The sequence below is a fragment of the Poecilia latipinna genome, unplaced genomic scaffold, assembly GCF_001443285.1.
Source record: "Poecilia latipinna isolate Pla-1442-1.1 unplaced genomic scaffold, P_latipinna-1.0 Scaffold2801, whole genome shotgun sequence".
Lineage (NCBI taxonomy): Eukaryota > Metazoa > Chordata > Actinopteri > Cyprinodontiformes > Poeciliidae > Poecilia > Poecilia latipinna.
Genome location: NW_015115417.1, coordinates 27,987 through 42,772, shown reverse-complemented (window position 1 = coordinate 42,772; position 14,786 = coordinate 27,987). Strand labels below are relative to the sequence as shown.

At 47.7% G+C, this 14,786-nt stretch overlaps 2 protein-coding genes across 11 annotated transcripts in view; both read left to right on the top strand.

Annotated features, from left to right (window-relative positions):
* The window catches only part of LOC106939206 (cyclic nucleotide-gated cation channel beta-3), a 35,277-nt gene extending 27,013 nt beyond the window's left edge, over positions 1 to 8,264 (top strand). For 7 of the 8 annotated variants that reach the window (XM_015021532.1, XM_015021530.1, XM_015021529.1 and 4 more), the window contains 15 exons: positions 131 to 294; positions 1,453 to 1,641; positions 1,719 to 1,927; positions 2,063 to 2,113; positions 2,261 to 2,347; positions 2,433 to 2,497; positions 2,801 to 2,923; positions 3,649 to 3,790; positions 3,858 to 4,017; positions 4,095 to 4,192; positions 4,296 to 4,379; positions 4,455 to 4,573; positions 5,191 to 5,337; positions 5,413 to 5,611; positions 7,549 to 8,264. In XM_015021532.1, coding sequence (XP_014877018.1) covers positions 131 to 294; positions 1,453 to 1,641; positions 1,719 to 1,927; positions 2,063 to 2,113; positions 2,261 to 2,347; positions 2,433 to 2,497; positions 2,801 to 2,923; positions 3,649 to 3,790; positions 3,858 to 4,017; positions 4,095 to 4,192; positions 4,296 to 4,379; positions 4,455 to 4,573; positions 5,191 to 5,337; positions 5,413 to 5,611; positions 7,549 to 7,764 — 2,053 coding nt within the window. In that variant the 3' untranslated portion in view covers positions 7,765 to 8,264. The other variant, XM_015021533.1, reaches the window with a different exon arrangement.
* A 97-nt stretch (positions 8,265 to 8,361) lies between these two features.
* The window catches only part of fbxl9 (F-box and leucine rich repeat protein), an 18,035-nt gene continuing 11,610 nt past the window's right edge, over positions 8,362 to 14,786 (top strand). Inside the window, exons 1-9 of one of the 3 annotated variants that reach the window (XM_015021535.1) lie at positions 8,362 to 8,881; positions 9,639 to 9,740; positions 9,809 to 9,943; positions 10,990 to 11,169; positions 11,954 to 12,259; positions 12,835 to 13,051; positions 13,130 to 13,287; positions 13,353 to 13,568; positions 13,642 to 13,857. In XM_015021535.1, coding sequence (XP_014877021.1) covers positions 8,834 to 8,881; positions 9,639 to 9,740; positions 9,809 to 9,943; positions 10,990 to 11,169; positions 11,954 to 12,259; positions 12,835 to 13,051; positions 13,130 to 13,287; positions 13,353 to 13,568; positions 13,642 to 13,857 — 1,578 coding nt within the window. In that variant the 5' untranslated portion in view covers positions 8,362 to 8,833. The remainder of the gene's footprint in view (positions 8,882 to 9,638; positions 9,741 to 9,808; positions 9,944 to 10,989; positions 11,170 to 11,953; positions 12,260 to 12,834; positions 13,052 to 13,129; positions 13,288 to 13,352; positions 13,569 to 13,641; positions 13,858 to 14,786) is intronic. The other 2 variants (XM_015021536.1, XM_015021537.1) reach the window with 2 other exon arrangements.

Here is a 14,786-nt window from a genome sequence, read left to right as displayed (position 1 = left end):
TCTGCTAGGAAGACCCGGAGCTAACGCCGTGCAAGGCTGGGCGAGAGTCACAGGCCAGCCACACATCGTTCATCCATCTGTTCATCCATCTATCCCTTCATCCCCTGCTGGTTTTCCTCTTGTCCTCCAGGCTGAGGGAGCGCCCAGCCTCTGCTGCCAGTCAGACCAGTCAGACCAGTGCTGTGGTCAGTGAGCGACTCCAGGAACTGGTCAGGATGTTCAAAGAGAGGACAGAGAAAGCCAAAGAGAAGCTGATCGACCCGGACAGCTCCGACGAAGAGAGCGTCATCGCTGGTGAGTCTTCCTCCACACACACACACACACACACACCTACACACACACACACACACACACACACACTCACCCCCACACACACACACACACACCCACACACACACACTTATATGGTCCTTCTGGTCAGCCCTGGCTCCACACGAGTTTAACAAGGAGGGCTGGGGGGGCATCAGCTTATTTTCGGGGGACAAAATGAATCTACGCAGCAATAATATTAGGCACGTAAAACAAAAAGGTACAGTGCAGTAAAACTACACTTATGAGGACATTTTTCCAAAAAAGTTACTCAACTGAATGTAACAAGTTCTGCCCACTTTTGAACAGACACCAGTAGCCTGTACTTGTTAACAAGCTTAGGGTGCTGTATTGGTATTAGCTAGTCATCATTTCGCTAATGTTAGCTAATCATCATTTAGCTAACATTAGCTAGTCATCATTTAGCTAACATTAGCTAGTCATCATTTCGCTAATGTTAGCTAATCATCATTTCGCTAATATTAGCTAGTCATCTTTTAGCTAACATTACCTGCATCCAACAGCTTTACTCAACTCAGTCTGGGGGAAAAAACTGTGAAAAGTTATTTGCGTTTTGCTGGTTTGCTGCCGTGATTCTAACACAAACCTACGTAGCTCCGCCCAGCAGCAGCAGGTCTCCTTCGCTGACGTACAGCGCGAGCGTCGTAGCGCTCATGTTGCGTTTAAAGGCGGCTCGGAAAAACAGGTTACAACATGTTAACAACGGATTAAACAGTTTTAACTGCTGATAAAAGTGACAGAGGACACAGATATGGGAAGTGTGGAAGCCTCTACTGTGTCAAATTGACAGGAATAACAGAGAGTTGGCCATTCTAAGGTAAAAACAACAAACAGCTTCCAGGGGGGGGTACAGCTGATCTGTGGGCAGGCAATGTCCCCCAGTACCCCCCACTCCGCCCCAATGTCCCCCATGCTGATGATGATCAGGCCCAGAGGTCACAAGTCAGCAGCAGCGTTTCATATCAGACTGCAGGGAAGTTCTGGTCCACACCGAACGAGACCCAGAACCAGAACCTCCACTGACTGCCATATTCCTACCAGCAGAACCCAGTTCCGGTCGGGTCGGGCCCAGTTGGTTCCGTCTCTCTGCCTGTTCGTGTTTCTCTGTTGTTTCTTCCTCAGCTCCCCCTCAGCCTCCAGCTGCCCCCCAGGGTGAGGAAGAGGAGGATGAGGAGGAAGGCAGGTTAGGAGGTCAGTGTGTCGGCGGGGCAGGAAGCGGGGCAGGGAGCAGGGTGTCTGGAGGAAAGCAGATTCGGTGGATCCGGGCCTGCTGGCCGATCCGATTCCCCGCCAGCATCGACCCTTTCACCAGTGAGAATCCCGCAGTACCTGCTGCCACCGCCTGGTTCTCCTCCTCTTCATCATGCACGTCTGTAATCTGTCCCCAGACATCCTGTATGTTCTGTGGATGTTCCTGGTTTCTGCGGCCTGGAACTGGAACGTGTGGCTGATCCCGGTCCGCTGGGCGTTCCCCTACCAGACGCCCCAAAACGCCCCCTACTGGCTGCTGGCCGACTACACCTGCGACCTCATCTACATCCTGGACATCGCCGTGTTTCAGCCGCGCCTGCAGTTCGTCAGCGGAGGAGACATCGTGGTGAGGCAACCTCGGAATAAACTGAGATAATCTGGGAATGATTTGAGAATAATCTGAGATTATGTGATTACTGTGCAGTTCCATAATGAGCAATGTCTCATTTCTCTGATTCCACATTTTGTTTTATTGTGACAGTGTGACAAGAAGGAAATGAGAAAGAATTACATGAAAACAAAACGCTTCAAGGTAAACAGATCAGGACTAGAAGAAATTTTTCATTCCATTTTTTTGTCAATTTTCTGTGAATTTTTCATGAAATTTTCAGTTAATTTTCGTGTGAATTTTCTGTGAATTTTTCCGTGAATGCTTCCTGACTCCTGCTTTGTTTTGCAGTTCGACGTGGCCAGCCTCGCTCCTTTAGAGCTGCTGTACTTTAAGACGGGCATCAACCCTCTGCTGCGGTTACCTCGCCTGCTGAAGGTCGGCTGCTGAACTGAAATGATGTGGAGATTCTCCTCTTCTCAAAACGTTAGAAATGAAGCTGAGAGGTTTCTGTTGTCTGCAGATCAACTCATTTTTTGAGTTCAATGAGCGACTGGAGGCCATCCTGACCAAAGCCTACATCTACAGGTCAGCCTCTGGGAAACGCTCTCCCAGTTGCACAACAAACGAAGACAGAACGAAGTTCCGGCTCATTAGATGCATCCTGCTGCTGCGAAGCAAAACTGCCATCAATATTTGGTTCATCTACTTAATAATAATGATTTATTATTGATAAAGTTAGGGTCTCTTCAGGTGAATCAGGGCAACACCCATAAACATCTCTGTCTCTCATCAAGGCAGCAGAAAACTCCTCACATCTGGCACAATGCATGCTGGGAGATGCAGTTTGATGAGTGCGTTAGTAAAATGGGAGGCGGTTCTGTGTTTCAGGGTGATCCGAACCACCACATATCTTCTCTACTGTCTTCACTGCAACGCCTGCCTCTACCACTGGGCGTCCTCCTACATCGGACTCGGGGCCACGCAGTGGGTCTACAATGGGGTCGGCAACAGGTTGGGGAAGGTCACACTTTGCAAACTAAATGTTGAGCTAGCTCAGAGATCAACATTTAGTTTGGACTGGAGCTAAACAGTTAGCTTGCTAACTAAATCTTTTGAGCTAAATATTTAAATAAGTTGGATTTATTAAGGTGGTAAACTAAATAATTAGCTCCATAAGTATTTGTTGATATAGCTAACTATTTAGCTCCAAATTTGTTAGCTCCTAGCAAGTTAAATACTTAGTTGACATACTAAATATTTAACTGGCTTGCTAGCTAAGCATTTTTGATTGGAACTAAATATTTAGTAGGTAAACGTTTAACTTACTAATTAAATATTTAAACTAAATTTTTAACTACATATTTAGTCAGCAAGCTAATGATTTAGCTCCAATCTAGTTAGCTCTGAGCTAGCTAAATACTTAGCCTACAAACACAATATTTCTAATCAGGGAGAACTAAATTTTAACAAGCTGCTAATGTAAATATTTATTGTTTTTATTTGGTTTTCATTGACCTGATTATTATGCAAGTTTATTGTTAAATCATTGTAAATAAACGTTTTGTTAAAAATAAAAAAATAAAAAATCTTCTTCTTCCTCTTCTTTTTCTTCTTTTTCTTCTTTTTCTTCTTCTTCTCAAAGGGAAAACTGTTATTTAACAAGCACCTTATTTAATTATTTTTTAAATGTTTTGTTAAGAATCAAAAATCAAATCTCCTTATGCTTCTTTCCTCAGTTATATTCGCTGTTACTACTTTGCGGTGAAAACTCTGATCACCATCGGCGGTCTGCCGGATCCCACCTCCCTGTTTGAGATCGTATTCCAGCTCATCAACTACTTCGTTGGAGTCTTCGCTTTCTCCATCATGATTGGTCAGGTAGGTGTGGTTGCTTAACTGCACTCCAGGTGTCAAACCAACAACTGCTGCCTTGCTTGTATGTCAGATGCGTGATGTTGTCGGTGCGGCCACCGCGGCTCAGACCTACTACCGCACCTGCATGGACAATACCATCAAATACATGACGTCCTACCGCATCCCCAAAGACGTCCAGAACCGCGTCAAGACCTGGTACAACTACACCTGGCAATCACAAGGCATGCTGGGTAAGGAGAGCGCCACCTGTTGGTGGTTGGTGACCTGAGCTGCTGTTAATGCTTCACATCTGGATGTTTGCCTCCAGATGAGCAGGAGCTTCTGACCCAGCTGCCAGATAAAATGCGTCTGGACATCGCTGTAGACGTCAACTACTCCATCGTGAGCAAAGTCCCTCTGTTCCAGGTGAGGAAGCGCTAAAGCCACCTGCCGGGTGTTAACCTGCTTCTGCTCATGCTGGTGTCATGGCTGCGGGTGTGAAGAACCAAAGTGTCTTCCTGCATCCCAGGGCTGTGACAGGCAGATGATCTTTGACATGCTGAAGAGTCTGCGCTCGGTTGTCTACCTGCCTGGAGATTACGTCTGCAAAAAGGTAAACCTCCCCTCTGAAAGCTAGCATGAGCAGCTAGCGTCATGCCTGACCGTGTGCTTGCTTCCTGCCCCCCAGGGCGAAGTGGGTCGGGAGATGTACATCATCAAAGCAGGGGAGGTGCAGGTGGTTGGAGGTCCCGATGAGAGGACGGTGTTTGCTACGCTGAGAGCAGGATCCGTGTTTGGAGAGATAAGGTACAGAAAACTGCAAGGTTTCATGAAACTGTAAAATCAGACACGTAGTCAGAGTGACTCAGATGAATGTTTCTGCCTGGAGACGGACTGAAGCTGAAGACGTTCTGCCTGACCCGGTTCTGCTTGAGGAGTTGGAGCTCCTGCTCTCTGAGGAGTTATTTAATTATTTTAGTTTATATCTTTAATTCCTCTGATTCTTCATTTTCACCTTCCTAATAAGGACAAGTGGAAAAGTGAAAAACCTTCAATAATAAGAAGTAGGAAACAACCTGTAGAGAGTCAGATTAACTTGCTAGATGTGTCACAGTTCAGATTGTTTTTAGTTAATTCGGGTTTGTGTCACGTTGCTCTGAGCGCAGCCTGACAGGCAGCAAAGCCTGACAGGCAGCAAAGCCTGACAGGCAGCAAAGCCTGACAGGCAGCAAAGTCTGACAGGCAGCAAAGCCTGACAGGCAGCAAAGTCTGGCAGGCAGCAAAGTCTGACAGGCAGCAAAGTCTGGCAGGCAGCAAAGTCTGACAGGCAGCAAAGTCTGACAAGCTTGATGTTCCACCAAATCTTCTTCACTTCCTCCTGTTTGGACCGGCTTCCTGTCCTGATCAAGCTGTCTGGTTCTCAGTTTGCTAGCGGTGGGCGGAGTCAACCGGCGCACGGCCAATGTGATCTCTCATGGGTTTGCAAACCTGTTCATCCTGGACAAGAAAGACCTGAATGAGATTCTGGTCCACTACCCCGAGTCCAAGAAGCTGCTGCGCAAGAAGGCCAGGTTAGCATCCAGATTATCTTCCAACGCCTGCTGCATTCCTCCTTCACCTCTTTCTGTAATACCTTTTCACCGCAGGAAGATGCTTAATAAGGGCAAAAAGCCTGAACCCAAAGAGGAAGCTAAGGAACCGGCTCCGGTACCAGCAGCTTCTCTCAAGTCCGAGACGCCCAGACTTCTGCGAGCGGCTCTGGAGATGACGGAGAGGTCATCTGGACTGAAAGGAGCTCTGGCTCGGGTCAAAGAGAGGAGCAGCAAGTCCAGCATCTCACTGCAGGTAAACACCTCAGAGATAACTGAGGTGAGTTGTCTCTTCAGTTGTCAGTTGTCTCCTCACCTGCTAGCTAGCAGGTGAATACCTGCTAGCTAGCAGGCTCTTTCGTTAGCTGAAAGTCCCTTCCAATAGCCATCTTTAACTGTTTTATTGGGATTTATGAAACACAAAGTAGAGCAGAGCCGGGAAGTTTTACAGTCAGAGCTACGGTGTATGGCTTATACACTCCTGATCAAAATCTTAAGACCAGTCAAAAAATTGTAAGAATTAGCATTTTGCACTATTGGATCTTAAGAAGGTTCTAAGTAGAGCTTCACAATGTTAAAAGAAGAAATCAGTGCAAGAGACAAGAACTTTTGAGCAGGGAATTTTCTGGAAACTGCATTTACACTCAAACATGATTTTTTCAGCTGATCAAAAGTTTAAGACCATAGTCTTTAAAAGCCAAAAGCTGTGCAAAAATCTGGATTCATGTCAGTTTCTGCTAAGTCTTTACACTGTCAAGACCTCCTGATGGCAAAAGCAAAAAAGCTCAGACTTTGAATGTGGTTGTTGAGCTGCATTAGCAAGGCCTCTCACAACGTGTCATCGCTGCTGAGGTTGGACACACTAAGACAGTCATTTTGCATTTTTTAAATGATCCTGAGGGTTATGGAACAAAAAAGTCAAGTGGTAGACCCAAAAAAATTTCACCAGCTCTGAGCCGCAGGATCCGATTGGCTGTCCGTCAAGACACGGGACGATCCTCTACCCAAATTAAGGCCATTACTGGTGCTGACTGCAGCCCAATAACCATCAGACGGCATCTGTGAGAGAAGGGCTTCAGAAACAAAACACGTCTTTAAAGGCCACGTCTTCTTCAACGCCACAAAATTGCCCGTTTGGACTTTGCAAGGGTCTCCAAACATGGGACTTTGAAAGGTGGGAGAAAGCTGTCTTCTCTGATGAGAAAAATTTAACCTTGATGGTCCTGATGGCTTCCAACGTTGCCGGAAGGAGATCCCACCTGAGATGTTTTCTACACGGCACAGTGGTGGGGGCGCCATCATGATTTGGGTTTTCCTTCAATGGAACAATGGAGCTTCAGGTTGTGCAGGGGCGTCAAACAGCAGCTGGCTATGTGGAGATGTTGCAGCGGGCATCCCTCATGACTGAGGGCCCTCGTCTGTGTGGTAATGATTGGGTTTTTCAACAGGACAATGCTGCAGTTCACAATGCCCGCCTGACAAAGGAGTTCTTCCAAGAGAATAACATCACTCTTTTGGACCATCCTGCATGTTCCCCGGATCTAAACCCAATTGAGAACATTTGGGGATGGATGGCAAGGGAAGTTTACAAAAATGGACATCAGTTCCAGACAGTGGATGCCCTTCGTGAAGCCATCTTCAACACTTGGAGCAACGTTCCCACTAGCCTCCTGGAAACACTGGCATCAAGCCTAAACGATTGTTTGAAGTCATCAACAAGAATGGTGGAGCTACTCATTACTGAGTCCTTTTTTTGACACTGTGATTTCTGTTTTGGGGGTTTTTCGGGGTTTTTGAGCTATGGTCTTAAACTTTTGATCAGCTGAAAAATCATGTTTGAGTGTAAATGCAGTTTTCAATTAATTCCCCGCTCAAAAGTTTTTGTCTCTTACGCTGATTTCTTCTTTTAACATTGTGAAGCTCTACTTAGAACCTTTTGAAGATCCAATAGTGCAAAATGTAAATTCTTGTAATTTTTTGACTGGTCTTAAGATTTTGATCAGGAGTGTATTAGAGCAGATTCATGGATTAGAATGGCCTAGTCAAAGCCCAGACTTGAATTCAGCAGAGAACCTGTGAGGAAAGATGTTTTATGAAGGTTTCAGTTTGCAGACGTTCAGAGTTGCTGGAAACGAGCCTGGAGCATGCTAGTGATGGACTTCCTGTAACAGTCCTGTCCTCCGTCTCTTCCAGCGGTCCCTCTCCGCCTCGCTGCGTCCTCCGGACCCCGTCCTCAGCCCCAGACCGGACCTGGACATGTCCCTCTCTGCCAGCTCCATGACGCTTCGCTCAGCTTCTCGGAGCTGCAACCCTGCCGATTTTCCTCCTGCGCAGCTGCAGCTGCAACGCGGCGTGGCGGGATGGGATGAGAGCGAGGATGAGTGGGATGAAGGAGGAAGAGGGGAGTGATTGGAAAGGTGATGAAGCTCATTTCATAGTTGACTGGTTCTCCAGAAATGAAAGTCTGGTCTTTGTTTTGTTGTTGTTTATTACAAGTTTACTAAAATAATAACTGGCCTTATAATAAGTGGAATCACTGCTGCAGCTTTAGCTCAACCTGAGACACTTTATTGATTTTAAACTAGAACAATATTAACATCAATGATGTCAACATTGCATTTTATTCTGTAAAATGATCTGTGAATATAAAATAACTATCATCAGTCTTTCTGATTATTGTCTCAATATATTATCTACATTTTTACTTTCAATGCTTTATGCTCATTTTGTATAAATGTTTTACTCTGAATTTTAGATTAAACATATTTACTTAATTATACAATATGTATGTCCTGAGATATTAAAGCATTGTGATATTGCTGCTGTCAATATGTTTGATTTATTTGTGATGTAAGAGCTGTTTATTTTATATATATACATACAAACTGCATATAAAGTATTGCACTGACAACCGGTTTCTTTTCATTCCTGTTATTATGAGTCTTTGGTTTCTTACAATGTAATAAAATAACATTCTCTGAAAGGTTCCTCACCTAAAGTAGCCCCTGTACAGAAATCTACATTTAATTACACTCAAAAACATGAACATAGTTAGGCACACGCTTCTGTATTTCAGAGAAGGTACACTTAGATTTTATGTTAAAACGGCCTGCTATAACCTTGCCTTGTCGTGACGTTGGAGCGTCACCTGTTGCCTAACAACGCAACCGCCAATCACAGAAGAGATTCCCTCAGCGTGGCGCGAAGCCCCGCCTCTTTGTGGTCAGCTGACCAAAGTGAGGCGAAGCAGCTTCCTGTGGAGACTGGCTGCGGCTCTGCGGCGCTAAAGGTGAAAAACAGCTTTTTTGTGATGTCAGGCGGTAAAGCTGCGCTTTATTAACGTCTCCTGAGCGGAAATCAATAGGGTTTATTAAAAAAATGAGAGGAGCCGCCATGTTTCCTGGTCTCTGAGGGAACTAGCTTCAGAGCTAAAGTCAGAGACGAGCGGAGATGATCTGAGTTTGCTAACATCGAGGCGATGGGAGACAGCGACGGAGAAGATGTTACACCTGAGCTTCCGCTGGAGGTGAGTCTGTGTTCCACTTCATTCAGCAGCAGGTAACAGGTGACCAGTTTCCACCTGCAGGGTTCAGCGTCAGTTCAGTAATAATTTATTCATCCCAAATTAAAGAAATTTAATGTTTTAATCAGTCATATCATCAAAGAGTCGTTGTGGATGGAGATGCTGTGTGCAGGAAGGAGCTCCAGTCGCAGTCAATCTTCCAGCGAATCTGAATAAGCCTCTGACTGAAGGCTGCTGCTGCAGGACAGTCTCATGCTAATATGCTAACAGCCCAACATCCAGGGAGCAGAGAGGATATTCCACGGCAACGTGATGACATCATCAGCTATTAGTAGCTCTACTAATCCAGCCTCTTTTCTACTCCTCTGGGATTTGGGGTCAAAGTTCACATTCTATTGGGCTTTTGAGACGCTAATCAGCTGCTCCCAGTTGTAAAACCATACCTTGTTGCCATGGTTACACATTATGACAACTGTCCCAAAGTAAAGGAGTAAAACTCTTTCCAGCTGCTCAGCATCCATAATAAAGAAAGGCATGCCCAGAGCATGACGCTGCCGCCACCATGTTTCACCACAGGGACGATGTGTTCAGGCAACATGATGTTCTCAATGTTTGTTTACAGCTTTGGGACCAGAGCAGCTCCTTCTGCACCATGGCAGGAGATTCCTTCTCATTTGTTTTTCTGATGTTGCTTCCTGTCCTCCAGATGCCAGGTTAGCACTGGAGCTAATTTAGCTTATCCATGTTTCTGTCGCTGCAGGTTCTGGTTTACGTCCTGACTTTTCTCCATGCCGCAGACAGGAAGGAAGCGTCGCTGGTGTGCCGCAGCTGGTACGCTGCCAGCCAGGACCTGCGCTTCCAGGTGACCCCGCCCCCTGCAGGTGAAGCGGGAAGCTGCGGCCTCCTCTAACCGCCGCTGTCTGTGTGCAGAAGGACGTGACCTTCAGCTTCCCGGCCTCGATGGCAGCGCAGGCGCTGGTGGGCCGCCTGGCCCGGCAGCAGCGCTGCAGCCTGAGGATCAACCAGCTGGACGGCTTCAGCGTCTCCAGGTCGCTGCTGCTGCAGGTAAGACCTGCTGGTTTCACTACCAGGCGACCTCTGACCCCAGGCTGAGAGGCTCCGCCCACCAGCGGCTGGTATGATCTACCTGCTGTTAAGCTGTAAAACCCACATTTTGGACTGATGAGGTTAAAGTTCAATGTGCCGATGATGACATCATCATCATGGCAGCCGGAAAGGCAGCGCGTTGAAACCATGACAGGCGTTTTATTCCCTCTGTTAGAATTAAACTTGTGGAAACTGAAGATGGTTTGTTTCTGACAGAAATGTGAACATTGAAACACCTGCACTTTGACTAGGCCATTCCTGTGAATCGGCTTTGATCCAAACCACATCGAGTCGAAACAAAAGTGAGAAAAAATTACTCCAAAGTTTTTTATTCCTGGTAGAAAATAAATCTGGTTTCACCGTTTTTGGGCTCAATTGAACATATTTATAAAACAGAATTTTCTACATTCGTCCAGGTTCAATAAATTAGATAAAAGCTGATTTGGCTGCAGCAAAGACGACTTTATAATTAAAGTTTGGTTATGAAAACACAAATACTTTGTATTTAATATCTTCCATTAAAAATAGAAAGTCTCCATCTGCATCTCTGAGCTGGACAGAAATTTGCATCATTATAGACCACAGTGGAAGGGCCACAACTGGCCCCTGGCCCCCCATTGGGCCCCCAGGCTGCCCATTGGGCCCCCAGGCCGCCCGTCGGGCCCCCAGGCCGCCCATTGGGCCCCCGGCCCCCCATTGGGTCCCCCGTTGGGCCCCCGGCCCCCCATTGGGTCCCCCGTTGGGCCCCCAGGCCCCCCCAATAGGCCCCCAGGCCCCCCGTCGGGCCCCCCGTCGGGCCCCCGGCCCCCCGTTGGGCCCCCTGGCCCCCCATTGGGCCCCCAGGCCGCCCATTGGGCCCTCTGGTCTAAACCATCCCATAATATCCAATCAGCATGCTCAGCTCTGCCACCTTCCCCTGACCTCTGACCTGTTTTTTGTGGCTCTTTGGAACAGTTCAATCCTCCTGTGTGAAGGTGTCGTTCTTCCTCGCTCCTCTTCCTCAGGTGGGCGAGCGTCTCGGCCCGTGGCTGGAGGGCCTGGCGCTGCCCGGCAGCAGCATCACGGAGGCCTCGCTGCTGGCGCTGCTGCCGCGCCTCACCGCGCTGCGCCGCCTCGACCTGCGCGGCCTGGACAGCCTCTTCATGTCTGGAGCCTTCCTGTCCAGGGAGGAGCACCGGCGGCAGGTACGGCGGCCATGTTGGAGGCCGACTGGCCACGTTCCCGAAGCCTCCTGTTGGCCTGCAAAGCCAAACGGTTACAGCTGCTGAGCTCTGCAGATTAAAAAGATACAAAATATGAATAAACTGGATGAGATGTTGGAAAATGAAGTTGTGGAGATATTTCCCCTAAAGATGATTTTAAATCCGACATAAGAAACGTCTGATAACATGAAACGTTTATGTAAATAGAAAAACTTTTTACACTAACAGGAAAACTAAATACTTGAGGAGTTACAAAATAAAATGTGAAAGTTTGGTTTATTAAACCATTAATGACTTTTCACCACGTTTAGTTTCCGTCTGTCGCCCCTCAGCACCAGGTGTTAATAATTCAATCTAAAATCAAAGCAGGGATCCGAGTTATTGATTATGAGTTAATCTAAACTGATCGATCTGATCAATCATCAGTGATTGATTGATAAATAAACCTTAAAACCTGATTTGTCAGCAAAGCCGATCGTTTCTCCATAACATGAAGAATAAATTTTATACTTTCATGATTTGTTGAATTTAAAAGAAGCACATCTTTAAATTTTAACATTATTTTATGTCGACTGTATTAAATGCAGTCAGAAAATTTTTTCTCACATTTTTTAATTTAGACATAACAGGAAGATATTAAAATATTTTATATACATATATAATTTATATTATTTATGTTTAAAATATTAAAATAAATGTAAATATTTCTCTTTGCTTTGATTAAATTAATTTTTCCTTCTGGTTTCCTGTCCCGGTTCTGCTGCAGGTCCGCTCGGCTCTGAGCGGCCTGGAGGAGCTGGACCTGTCCGACCTGCGCTACCTGTCCGACCTCACCTTCACCCGGCTGACCGGCTGCACGCCTCACCTGCGCCGCCTGGCGCTGGCCGGCTGCCACATCGCCTTCGAGTTCGACCCGTACGGCGGCCGGCCGGCCGGCGCCGGGGAGGATTCGTCCGCCCTGCTGTCGCTGCGCAACCTGCGGCGCCTGCTGGTGGAGCAGCACGCCACGCTGCGGGAGCTGGACCTCAGCAGGACCGGCGTCACACCCCAGTCTCTGCGCGTCATCGCTCAGGTGAGCCGGGGCTCAGGCTTCAGGTCAGAGGTCGGCTCTGAAGAGGCTCAGTTCATCAGGCCGGTTACTAACGAGGGGTCCGGTCCAGAGACTAAACTAATCCTGTTAACCTGAAGCGATCGATCCGGATGAACTCATTTAGGAATCAATCACTGAAGAACAGAAACTCAGAAAAAGCTGAAATAAGAACCGTCAGCAGAAATGATGGAAACCTAAAAATCAAACCTAACTAATCACCTTTGGCATCCAGATATTAGTCAGTTAATCAATAATTGTTTCATCATCCTTTGCAACTAATGATGGCAAAGGATGATGTCAAAAACAGCTTCACTAAAGGAAGCTGTTTTCAACTTTTAGGCAAAAATGTAGATTTTTCAGTTACAAAAACAAATGAAACGATTTATCTGGATGTCTTTCTAATGCATAAAATAAGTTTAGTTTCTTCTTCTCCCCTACTGATTTAGAGGAATGTTCAGCGCCATGTTGTTTATTAAAGTGGCGTTTATCTGTCAGGAATGCTCCAGCATGCTTACTGGTGCAGAACCAGTATGCTTACTGGTCAGAGTGTGTTGCAGGTGGACGGTTTGGTTCTGGAGGAGCTGCGGCTGCAGGGCTGCAGGGAGCTGACGGACCGCTCAGTGGAGGTTCTGCTGCAGCAGCAGCGCAGCCTGCGGCGGCTGGACGTCGGCGGCTGCACGGAGCTCAGCAGCCGCTCGGTGCAGGCGGCAGCGCGCGGCCTGCAGGCGCTGACGGAGCTGTCCCTGTCCCGGGACTGGAGGATCACTGAAAGAGGTCAGGCAAGGTCGTCACCCAGGAACGCCTGGTTCGGTTCTGATCAGACCTTTATGGGTTCTGATTGGTTCTGATCAGGTCTGGCCGAGCTGCTGTCTCTGCCCTCCCTCCGCTCTCTGGATCTGTCTGAGTGTCTCCATGTCAGCGGGGAGGAGCTTATCAGCGGCCTGACTCCGCCCAGCGCCACCCGGGCCCAGCTCAGGGTTCTCAAGCTGAGGGGCTGCACCTACCTCAGGGTCAGTGGGTCAAAGGTTCTGCTTCCTTCTGTGGGGAACCAACCAATCAGCCGCTCTCTCTGCAGGACACGGTGGTGTTGTCGCTCTCGCAGCTCCTGGCGGACTCCCTGCTGGAGCTGGACCTGACGTCCTGCGTCAACGTGACGGACCTGTCGGTGTGCGCCATAGCCACCTACCTGCAGCGGCTGCAGGTGCTGCGGCTGGGCTGGTGCAGGGAGGTCAGCGACTGGGGTCTGCTGGGCGTGGCGCAGGAGAGCCGAAGTGAGCAGCACAACGGGACGGTGAGACCCCGCCCTGCAGCCACGCAGCAGGCAGGTGCTGCGCCTCTGATCACTGCTGCTGTGGGTTTCTCAGGGAGACGGCGGACCCAGCTTCACCCGGACGTTTGGCAACATGGGCTTCTTCCAGCCGCCCCGTATGCCGTTTGAGGAGCGCCCCAAGCTGGTGACGCTGAACCAGCTGCAGCAGCTGCAGCAGCAGCGGGCCGGAGCGTCGCTGCTGCAGCTGCAGAGGCTGCAGGAGCTGGACCTGTCGGCCTGCGCCAAGCTCACCGACTGCAGCATCACGCAGGTGAGAGGAGAGCAGCTCATGCTAGCATGAAGAGGCTAGCATGGTCAGATGATCACAGGAACCAGTCTGGAGGCTAAACTGTTCCAGAATCAATGGGTTTAGATTTTAAACTTTAGAATCTCCCAAACAAACCGTCTGCAGCCGACATTTAATCTGATTTAAAGTCCCAGTGAAATGAAAAACCAGTTTTTCCAGAGTCCTGGCCAAAATGCAGCAAAACGTTCAGTTTCATTTTAATAACTGTAAATGTTAGGTAATAAAATATAACTTGCAGCTTCCTGCATGTTTCACTACAAATGCAGCCCAGGATTCCAGGAAGTCAGTGTTTCTGCAGTTTTCCACAAGTTTGTTCCAGATTAGAAGAGTACAGAAACTCCATGTTAGTTCTGGTTCTGAGGCAGACCAGAACCAGAACCAGACTCTGTGGTTTTTCCCCAAACTACGGCCCGCGGACCGGATCCGGCCCGCCTCCACATTTGGTCCGGCCCCTGAACAATACCAGAGAGCCTTCAGATATTTTTTTCATTTATTGTGTTTTCCGGTTTATATGTGGATTTTTCTTCAGCCACCAGGGGGCTCTTTAGCAGGAAGTGTGTCCTGTAAACTGCGGGGCGGATTGCTGCCATCTGTTGGACTTTTAGGGAACTGCTTGACTTTTATGTTATTTAATCAGTAGGTTGTTTGCTAGCAGTAGAGCAGATGAACACCTGTAAGTAGCAGCTTATACTTCAAAACGAGCCTTTATGTTAACATATGATGAATTAATATGTTACAGTTACTTTCTCTCAATGGAATATATGCTAGTCAGTCCCAGTCACTGTTTCACTCATGGTTTTTGCCCATGTGCTTTCTGGGTAAAAATCAATGGAGAAACGCCCCCCAACAAATCCTAAGCGATGTCGTGTGGAACTATAACGCACTGAGTGAAT